The sequence below is a fragment of the Mastomys coucha genome, unplaced genomic scaffold (genome assembly GCF_008632895.1).
Source record: "Mastomys coucha isolate ucsf_1 unplaced genomic scaffold, UCSF_Mcou_1 pScaffold14, whole genome shotgun sequence".
In the NCBI taxonomy this organism is placed as follows: Eukaryota; Metazoa; Chordata; class Mammalia; order Rodentia; family Muridae; genus Mastomys; species Mastomys coucha.
The window spans coordinates 110,394,221-110,405,666 of NW_022196896.1; the positions used below are offsets into that span (position 1 = coordinate 110,394,221).

General features: G+C 43.8%; 1 protein-coding gene across 1 annotated transcript in view; it reads left to right on the forward strand.

Moving 5' to 3' along the window:
- The first annotated feature begins 8,088 nt into the window (after window positions 1-8,088).
- LOC116089262 (odorant receptor 131-2-like) overlaps window positions 8,089-11,446 on the forward strand; it is a 16,972-nt gene continuing 13,614 nt past the window's right edge. The window contains exon 1 of the mRNA XM_031368891.1: window positions 8,089-8,135. Coding sequence (XP_031224751.1) covers window positions 8,096-8,135 — 40 coding nt within the window. The 5' untranslated portion in view covers window positions 8,089-8,095. The remainder of the gene's footprint in view (window positions 8,136-11,446) is intronic.

The following is an 11,446-nucleotide window of genomic DNA, read 5'->3' on the forward strand; positions in this document are numbered from 1 at the left end:
CAGGCTGGCCTTGAACTCAGAAATCTGCCTGCCTCTGCCTCCCAAGTGCTGGGATTACAGGCGTGCGCCACCACTGCCTGGCTCCAAAGAACTATTTCTAAACAGGTCTACTTCCCCTGTGTCCTAACAACACTACCTCTGGTAGGTAAGAGGGAAGGTTGAATGCTTACTAAAATAGGTTGAGAAAAAATTTATGACTACATTCTGTGCCTTGGACATCTAGAGGGTGAGTCTCCTTGTGTGTTACTCAAAGCTAGACTAGGTGGATGAGACTTCATGGTTCTCGTAGAGCATCTCTGTGCCAGTATGGAGACGGTTGCTTCAAGAGAGAACCACTTATGGAGATTCCTGCATACAGTTTCCTGTGGTTCTTTCCCCCTGCAGGATGGGACAGTTGGGTGGGATATGAGAATCAAGAAAAAGTGTGTGCTTAAAGCCACGTGTGGCTTCTGAGTTCCTTGTGTAAAAGCTCACTGGGACCCAGGGCAAGAGAGCAGAGCTGAAGCTAATGGCACATACCTCTAATCCTGGCATTTGGGAGCCTGAGGCAGGAAGATCACAAGACTGGCCTGGGTACAGAGTACATTTCAGGCCATCTTAGAGCTTGGCAAGATTCCATCTCAAAGGAAATAATAATGCTCTTCATCTTCTTGTTCTAGGAACCTGGGGACTGTGGTTGACAGTGAAGACATTGCTTGGTTTGAGAACCACACCATACACAACCAGTCCTGAAAATGGCACAGGAATTATATAATAACACACCAGTTTCTAAGCCATGAGTCTCTTGTGGTGGACCCCAAGTTTCCAAGGAATATACATTTTGCCAAGAAGTCTAACAAGAACCTGAAGAAAATACAGCCAAGTGATGCTAAGGACTAGTCAAGGAGAATGTGTTTGGAGTTAAAAGCTCTCTCTCTCTCTCTCTCTCTCTCTCTCTCTCTCTCTCTCTTGTTTTTTCCAGTCAGGGTTTCTCTGTGTAACTAGTTCTGTAGACCAGGCTGGCTTCTAACTCAAGAGATTCATCTGCCTCTGCCTACTGAGGGCTGGGATTAAAGGTGTGTGCCACCACTGCCTGGCAAGGTCTCTTTTCTCTAAGATTTATTTATTTTATTTTTTGTATATGAGTGTTTGCCTACATGTATGTCTGTGTACTATGTGTGTGGTGTATGGTGCCCGTGGAAAGTAGAAGAAGGTGTGGGGTACTCTGAAACTGGAGTAACAAACAATTGTGAGCCACCATGTGGGTGCTGAGAGGCAAACACGGGTCCTTTGCAAGAGCAACTGGTGCTTTTAACCTCAAAGCTATCTCTCCAAGCCCCCTAGTTCCTGCATTTTAGAAGGCAGACATACTAGTTTCCTGCAAGTTAAACTTCACAGTAATTTGTAGAACTTAGGGCTAAGGGACGTGTGGGGATGACTTGTGATGAGCCCTGGCACAATGACACATGCCTGCCTGTAAACTCAGTGCTTGGGGATGCTAACTCAGGAAGATCCAGAGTTCAAGGACAGGCAGTGGTTACGATGCCAGCCTGAGCTACTGAACAAGATCCCAGCTGAAAAAGAAAAAGAAACAAAGGTCATCAAGTGTCCTCCCTGGTTTTGTAAATCTAGAAGATTAATGATTCAGGTGAAGCTTTCCTGTCACACTTAGATTGCAGGTCCAAAGGGATGGGGAGCAAGGAGGAGCGAGGGAGAGTAGGGGGGAGTGAAGGGAACAAAAAGTTCCTGTTAGGGGCAAAGTCCCAAAGGAGTTGCCCCGCTGTATTTGCTGAGCTTGTCTCCTCTACTTTCTTTTCTGGGAATCAACTTCTCCCAATTGCTGGTGGAAAACAGCTGTGCTGGACAAACATTTTTTCACCTCCTCAGTGCGGAAGTTCGCTCCTCCGTGCTCTGTTTCTTGAGGGACTCCATCCTGGGGACTAGAAAGGCACGCGTTTACCTTTAAAGCTCTCCTCAGACTGTTTAACACACCATCATAGATGTTGTGAGTGGCTTAGTCACAAACAGATGAACACGTTTGTGTCCTTTCACGGTGTCAGAACTTACCTGAGTAACAATAAATTCGGGAGATATGTCGGTTTTGTCAGGAGGAATTTGCCAAGGATTTCCCTGATACTCAGCCAAGACAAACACCGGTTCTTTTATTCTAACCTTAACTATTAATATCAGTTCTCAGATCACACATCACATTGTAAATTTATATATTGGGATGGATGGATGTTACAAAAGCCACAGTAGATAGAGTTCAAGGAGTTTTGAAAAGGTGGACACAGTAGAAACTGGAAGCAGATAGATCTGTAAAAAGCGTGGATTGGGCGTCGGTCAGATGACAGCCTGGGAAGATCTGGATAAACACTGCTGTGCAGCTAGAGCATGGAGTCAGACTTGATTGGAACTTCAGGGTTGAGTCTGGCTACAGAAATGACGTGTGGGACTATGAGAGCCATAGAGGTAATGCCCAGGTGGATTAACAGGCAGATGGATGGACAGCAGCTGGAATAGACCCTCTGAGTAGTTGGGACTGAGCTAAGCTGAGCTCAGGCCCTAGGGATAGTTGAGAGTTCTTTACCTGTTGGTCCTTTGTGACCCTGTGGTTAGAGACAGGCTGGTGGGACCATTGCTGTGGCAGGTCAAGTGCCTTCTTCTTTGTAGGGTCTAGGTGAGGGAGGGAGTTACACCCTTTCTTCAGTCTGGTGTACCTGGTAAGCGTAGGCCTGGTTTGCCTGATGTGGTTTTACTGTGCCCATGTGCTCCTGTAATCTACTTTGATGAATTTATAAGGTAGCATCCTTTCAACGAAGGAATGGGTTATCGATCAGCCTGTGGCTGGGGGTTGGTAACAGAAAGATAATGTTGCATTATGTGTCCACCAAGATGCAGACTCAGCTTGCTTCTCTATTATACTAAAAAAAAAAAAGCAAGTCAAAAGCCATTTGTAAAATGGAGCCGCTCGGGGCATGGCGCGGCCTGGAAAGCCATTGCTTTATACAATATGAAGTGTCTTGGGGCAGGTGTTCTGGTTAGGGTTCTTCTTTTTTTTTAATCAGCTTGAATAAGCTAGAGTCATCTGGGAAGAAGGGACACTCACTGAGACTGTGCCTCCATCAGACCTGCCTGTGGGCAAGCTAGTGAGACATTTTCTTGATTAATGATTGACAGGGGAGGGCTCAGTCCTCTCTGGGTGTTGAGGATACTCTGTCCTGAGTCTGCCTCTCAGTGGGAGAGTTTTCATTATGTCCTGAACCGACCTGTGCCTTTGTCAGTACCTACTCATGCATGACACAGTCTAGCTTGTGGTCCGCTGTTCTTCATCAAGGATGTCTCTGTACAGGACCAGGGTTTAGCCATCACTGCAGAGCAGTGCAATAAAGTAGCTGTGATCCTGTCTTCAGATGGCTTGGATTTGCAGTGTGGCCCTGCCATTCATTAGCCGTGTGATCTTGGGTACCTTACCTAACATTTCTGGTTTTAGGGTTTTTGTTTTTTGCCTTTTTTCGAGTAAGTTAGAATTAAAATAGCATTTGTCTCATTTTATTGTTGGGAGGAGTGGAGTAAATAACATATGTAAAGAGAGTGGGCCAGTGCCTGGCTCATATAGCATCTGCTGTCAGCATCTCCATCAGCATCGGCATCAGCATCAGCATCAGCATCATTATCACCAGCCTTTGTGCTCACTCATTCAGCTACACTCACGGAATGCCACTGTGAGCCAGATTTTGCTCTACATGGTGGGATCACAGTAATGAAACAGGGCGGTTCTCTGTCCTCATGATGTCCGTGCTGAGGGAGAAGGAAATGGAGATAAGCCAGCCAACATGATGACTGGTAGTTAAATACAGAGTTGATGGGCGGTGGTGGCACACACCTTTAATCCCAGCACTTGGGAGGCAGAGGCAGGAGGATTTCTGAGTTCGAGGCCAGGCTGGTCTACAGAGTGAGTTCCAGGACAGTCAAGGCTACACAGAGAAACCCTGTGTCGAAAAAAAAAAAAAAAAATACAGAGACGACAAAGAGTGACAGACAGATCATGTGATAGCAAGAGACTCAGAGCCTTTCCGAGGCATCTTCAAGTTTTTGTTTGGTTTTGTTCTTAAAGACAATATTTTTAAACTTAAAAAAAAAAACAAAAAACAAAAAACATGTGAGCTTGTGTGTGTGTGGTGTCTGCACTCGCCTGCGCGCGCATGCATTCATACCCTACACCCCTAGACATGCCTTGGTGCATGTGTGGTGGCCAAAAGAAGACAACTTACAGGAATTAGTTCTCTCTTTCCACAATTTGGGTCTTGGAAATTGAACTCAGGCCATCAGGCTTGGCTGCAAATATTTTTTTACCCGGGCGTTTCCTGAGACCTTAAGAGGAACAACAGTAATAACCACTGCCCTTGTCTCTGTAGCACACTGTGAAGTTTCTTCCCTACCCCATCCCCACCCCGCCACAGGGTCTTTGAGAGCCATGACAGTTGGTGTTGATTGCTCACTGAACAGGAGATTCTAACCATGGAGGAGACAGACCTCTGGGCAGGCCTGTGAAGGAGCTTCTAGATTAGCTGAATTAGGGCGATCCATCCTAAATGTAGGCTGCACCATTTCATGGCCTGGGTTCCAGACTGAATAGAAAGGAGAAAATGAGTCGAATACCAGCGTTCTTCCTCTGTGGACCTTCCTCTGTGTGTCCATGATGTCTGACTGCAGACGTCATGACACGACCAGCTACCTCATACTCCTAATACCAGCCAGCCTTCCCTGCCGTGATGGACATCACACCCTGAAACTGGGTCAGCGTAGGCCTCTCTTTCCTTAAGTTTCTTCTGTCAGGTATTTTGTCACAGAAACAGTAACAGTGATGGGTACAAAGCTTGGCTCTTGGGATATTCCCGATGGTTCTTACTAATAGATGCTACATAGAGGGACCCTGATCCAGCTGAAGAAGTTTAACCATATCCGCTTCTTGCAGGGAGCTGATTTTGCAGTGTGGCAACAGAGTGTCTCCATGTAGGATGGATAAGTCAGCCAGAGATGCTTCAGGGTATAACAGAGGCATCTCCATGAGGAGGCTGCATGCTGGAACAAAGCGTTGGGACTGGAGGGAGTCAAAGCCAGGAAAGTGAGCATAGAGGGAACGGGGAGTAAACAAGCCGTCCAGGCAGGCTCAGTCACATTCTATCTCACATGAGTCTGGTCATGTTGTGAGTCTGAGCAGATGTAGGGCTGATAGATTCATGACTTCCAGTAAACTTCAAACAAGGCAGCTTGTTACCTCTTGGGGGAGGAGATAAAATATTACTGGAATAGGACGTTAATTCACTTACATATTGTCTATGGTCCTTTTTGTGTTAAAGGACAGAGTTGAATAATTCCAATGGAGATCAACCACATTTCCTGAAAAGTTGATTTTTTTTTATTGGCAGTAAAGAGGAAGATGATGATGATGATGATATTGTTGTTGTTGATGATGATGATGATTATGTTGTTGATTATGATGACGATGATAAGTAGTCTGCTTCAGACAAAAAGCTAATACAGTAGTACAGTATTCCCAGGTGAAGAGAAGAGATAATGAGGGGTTGTTAGCTCAGGCTGGCCTGTAGCCTTGTCTTTGGGGGGATTATCTTGTTAATTGAAGTGCAAAGACTTGCCTACAGTGGGTGGCACCATTCCCTACACAGGAGGTCTTGAATTATATAAAAGTAGAGAAATCAAGCTAGCTGCAAGCAGACACGCATTAGCTCATTGTTCTCTGTTCTCGGTAGTAGATGTGACTTGCTGCTTCAAGTTCCTCTGCCTTGACAGTGATAAACTATGACTTAGCCTTATGAGTGAAATAAACCGTTTCTTTCTTTTCTTTTTTTTTTCTTAGAGATTTATTTATTTTATGTATATGAGTATACACTGTAGCTGTACAGATAGTTGTAAGCCTTCATCTGGTTGTTGGGAATTGACTTTAGGACCTCTGCTTGCTCCAGTAGACCCCACTCACTCAGGCCCAAAGATTTATTTATTATTATAAATAAGTACACTGTAGTTGTCTTCAGTAGGTGGCACCATTCCCTAGGCAGGAGGTCTTCAGATGCACCAGAAGAGGGCATCAGATCTCATTAAGGGTAGTTGTGAGCCACCATGTGGTTGCTGGGATTTGAACTCACAACCTTCGGAAGAGCAGTCAGTGTTCTTACCTGCTGAGCCATCTCACCAGCCCAACCTTTTCTTTCTTAAAATTGCTTGTGTCAGGGTGTCTTGTCACCACAACAGAAAACAAAACTGAGACAACTATTGTTTTGGAGAAGAAAGGATAGAAAATGCCTCATAAACATAGGATTTCTTAACACATTATATATATACATATACATATATATATATATATATATATATATATACACATATATAATCTTTATCCCCAATAGCCTACTAGATATTTCTACCATTATATTCCCTCAGCACCTCCATTTTAGTCTAATTCATGCCCTTTCAAAGTTTGCCAACACTTACTCTAACTTAGTTCTGTTTATTTCTGGCTACAAGTGGCCATGAGTTCTTGGCTCTCCTCCAACAGATTGCTTACTTCCTAAAACAGGTTTTTTAGTTCTAGAGGTTTAATTGAACTTTTGATGAATTAAATTATTTTAATTAATTCTTTATTTTCTTGGGTTGTTTTCATTTTCTTGTTTTTCTTTTGTTCTCTTACTTTGTTGGAAATCTAACAAAACAAAACCAAACCAAAACCAAGTCTAGATTACCCTAGAGAGGTCATTCCTAGCGAGAGGGCGATACATATCTTTGCGGACTGGGAAGAGACTAACGAAGAGGAAAGGAGTGAAAACACACACATGGACAGTTATCTCCTTTTCCGTTTCAAGACCAATCTCAGTTCTGAAAAGGTTTCTAAGATTCGGGTTTTTCCTTTTAAAGATTCATCTTTGTTATTTCATAAATATGAATATATATGACTGTGTGGATAGGTTCATGTGCATGCAGTGCCCATAGAGGCCAGAAGAGAGCATCAGACCCCCTGGAGCTGGAGTTCTAGGTGGTTGTGAGCCACCATGTGGGTGCTGGGAATCGAACCCTGGTCCTCTACAAGAACAGCCAGTGCTCTTAACCATTGAACCACCTCTGCAGCCCTTCTGATTCAGTTTTAATTTTTGTTCACACATATTAATTATAGACTTATGTGGGTGAGAAACTTGACTCAATTGGCTAGTTACATCTTGAGGTGTCTTATGTGGACACAGTCAGATGTCAAGGGTTAGACCTGAAGGATGGCGCACTCTATGGTTCTCTGCTAGCTGGGGCTCAGCTGAGGTGTCAACTGGCCTCCCAAGCATGGTACCATGGTACTGGACTATTTACAAGGGCGTTCAGAGATCCCCAGGCAAGGTTCTAAAACATAACAGAAGTGTTGGCCGCCTTACCCGTCCAGTTAGAAGTAAGGAGGCAAACACCGAGCCCTTCTCCATGCAGTTTAATCAGGAACCTTCATATTTACTTCTTCTTACTAGCTAGCTTCTTTTATATTCTTCTATATCTTCTTCTTACATCTTACTTATTACTACTTACATCTTATTAGTTACATCTTATTAGTTACATACTAATTCCTAATTCTATATCTTACATCTATCCTTACATCTTACTTCTATATCTTCTTCTTCTCTCCTATCCCATTACCAGCCCCAATTCTAAATACTTACTCCTAAATCTTACATAACCCATCACCAGCCCTAATTCTACATACTTATATTCACTACTTCTTATATTCTCTCCATACTTACTATCCATCTCCAGCCCCCAACCCTTGTGGGTTAAATACTTTCCCTGGTCCCAATCAGCATTAGCTACGTGGCAAAACACAATAGGCTGCGGGAAATCATGCCACTTGCATCACAAACTAGAGGCACACAGCTTTTCCAACTAAGGCTTGTTTATCTCAATGCTCTCTGCTCTGGCTGGAGACCAGGTGTTCAATATATATATATATATATATATATATATATATATATATATATATATATATATATATATGGTGGCAGCTTCGGCTCCCCACACAGAAGCATTCTCTTTGGAGAGGCAGTCATCGGCCTACCCAGATTCAAGAGAGATGGAGTGTGGGTGGATCCTACCTTTTGATGATCGGAATGGTGAGTTTCCACTTTGGATGAGCAGGTGGGAACGGCAGATACTTCGGTGGCCATCTCTGGAACATGTAGTCTGGTACTTATATGGTCTTGCAATTCCCTGCCTCCTCAGCCATGTCACAATCCAGAGATCACCTGGGTGGGAGTAGCTTTGAAAGGTGCTTTCTGCATATTCTATTCTCCCCTTTCTCTCTTCTCTATTATTTCCCATACCCTGTGCACAGTGAAGGCAGAAATGGGTCACCCGGCACACGGCCAAAACAGGGTCATTTGGTTTCACTCTATTTTCATATTAAATTTATATTTTTGCAGAATCAGCTCCTCCATTGCATATGCTTAACAGCCTTGACTTCCTGATGTTAGGTCAAGGTTGGATGACAGCAGAGAGCAATTAATCGTAGTCTGGAAGGTCTCTTGGAGAATCTCCAGGAGGGCTCGAAGATCCATTTCTCATTCTCAACAGAAATAGTCTATACATACCAAGAAAGTCACCCAGCTCTGGACTCCGGGCTAATGTGGCCCATATAACCCCTGTGCAGGTGACTTGAACAGGCCTGGACAAATGTTTTGTTCTTTTTGTTTGTTTGTTTTTGACAAGATTTCCCTATGTAGCCCCGGCTCTCGTAGACCAGGCTGGCTTCGAACCTACTGCGATCCACTTACTTCTGCTTCCTCAGTGTTGGGATTAAAAAGCAAGCACCACCACACCTGACTGAAAGACCTTTTTTATTTACTCGATTCTTAGAGTTTTGGAGGAATTGTGTGTGTGTGTTTGTGTGTGTGTGTGTGTGTGTGTGTGTGTGTCTTTCATGAAAAAACATGTAAATCCACAAATCATATTTTTAACCTGGACCAGCAGTTTTAGTGTTCAGCAAGTTGTTTAGACCATGGAGATGAGAGCTTAGGGCTGGGAGTGGGTAGATGGCTGACTGATAAGTACCTTAGTCATCACTTGTATATTATTAAGCTGTGTTGTAATTTGACATAATTAAGATGCGGATCAGAAAAGAGAAAGTTTGCAAGGCCGTATTTTATGGAGACATCAGACAAAGATACTTGCGAGTGTGAATAGACCCAAAGGACTCTCCCATGAGTTAAGAGTTCTTCCCGTTCGCTCACTGCTGGGAACTTGCTGGGTGTTGGAACGGCTGCTTGCCATGTCAGCGAGATGAGCTTCTCGTTGATTTTCAGCCAAACATTTTGCACCATATCTTTCCTCTCTGGCCTGTGCTAGTCCAGGCTGGTGTCAGATAGTCTTGAGAGCAGAAGAAGATATAGTTTGGCGGTGTATTAACACCCACCCTGGAATTGAAGAACAATTTTCTCTTGCTCTAAATTCACCCAGACATCATCTGCACGAATAAAATACTCTTAAAAGGCATCCCGATGGGCTGGAGAGATGGCTCAGGGTTTAAGAGAGAGGATGCAGGCTTGATTCCCAGGACCCGCATGGCAGCTCACAACCATCTGTAACTCTAGCTCTAGGGTATCCAATGTGTTCTTCTGGCATCCCTGGGCACCAGGAATGCATATGTGCACAAACCTACACCTAGGCAAAACACTCATAGGCATAAAAATATAACTGAGTAAGTAAAAATATATATATTTCATATTTATGTACATACATATATACATGCATATATGTGTGTATGTATATGTATATAGATATAGATACACACACACACACACACACACACACACATATGCCACCATACCTGGATTTAAAAAATAAGAAAGTAAAAGGACTTCCCAAGCTCCACCCCTGAAGGAGTTAGGAGTTTGGCTTGGGGCCCGGGAAATGTCTCCTTCAGCCATAAGTCATGTTTGGCTCAGAGTTCTGTTGAACCTAGCGCCACACCCCTTTTCCTTAACATCTTCTTTTTTCTACTGATTGCTTCAAACTGGAAGTGTTGGGGTGGGGTGGGGTGGGCATTGGGCAGTCCTGGGGAACAAAGACTGATATAATCTCCCTCTCCAAAATACCTTCATTTGATGTAGCATGGACCTGATATTTTTTTTTAGCTTGACAATTATCTGATCAAGACTAGTATTAGACCAAAATGAACAGTTTTGGCAGTACCCTGTTCTTCATCTTGCCAGTGTTTTGTTTGGCAGGTTTTGTGGGAAGCAATCTGGCAATGCGGATAGTTAGTTCGTTCAGGACATCCCTGTGGAAGTGAGAGGTGAGCGCTCTCTTGTCTCCCCAGCTAGGGAGGTGAGAGTGGTCTTCTGACTCCTCTGCCCCTTTTGTTTTTTGTGTTTTGTTTTGTTTTGTTTTATTTGAGACAGAGTTTCTCTGTGTGGCTATGGCTATCCTAGAATTCATATGTAGAACAGGCTAGCCTCCAACTCCCAAAGATCTGCCTGCTTCTGCCTTCTGAGTGCTGGGACTAAAGGCGTGAGCCACCATGCTCAGTTGGTCGACTCAAAACTCAAGACATACTTCTTATTATTCCAGTCTTCATTTTCATCTTCATATCATTTATTATAATAATAATAATTATAATAATTATTATTGACAGACTCTTACTCTGTAGCTCAACTCAGCTTGTTTCTATATATCTGAGCCTAGCCTTGAACTCGTGCCACTCCTGTCTCAGCTTCCTGTGGCTGCCAGGCTGACTAACAGTCTTTCTGAAGGTTGATTCACTGCCACCAAGACAAAGTGAGCAACAAGCTCCTGATGTTTGATCTGTGGCTGTGCAAGAGCCTGGCTTTTTCTTGCTTCCAAAAAAATGTGTGTTTTTTTTATAATCTTGGACTTCCTTATTTAAGTCTAAAAATGGATCAAGTCTCTTAGTCACATACATAGTGGAGGTAAAGTTATCAGGGCTATATATATGTGTATGCATACACACATCTCTATTCCCCCCTTCTCTACTCCCTCTCTCTCTGTTTACCACGGCTTTTCACAGTCTTGCAGTAGTTGGTTTGAAAGCAATCAGTAAATCAATAATTATAAACCTGGTAACAGTAGTGAAGTTGGTGTAGAAGACTAAGTCCATACAATTGTTTGGCTTAGTTCTAGGGTTTTTTCCTCATAGTTGATACTTTAGTTTTAGTCAAATGTGGCAGCTCCCTTAGCTCCTGCCATGGCTGGCTCAGAAAAAGGTTGTGCTCATGCCAGCCTATGAGGCTGCAGGGGCTTAGATCCCAAGAGCACTGGAGCTCAACCCCCGTTCCCCAACCCCTCCCTCCCTTCCTCTGTCCCTCCCTCCCTCTGTCCCTCCATCCTTCCCTCCCTCCCTGCTTCCCTCCCTCCATCCCTCCTTCCCTCCCTCTCTCTCATGTCTTTCTCCCCCCTCTCTCCTTCC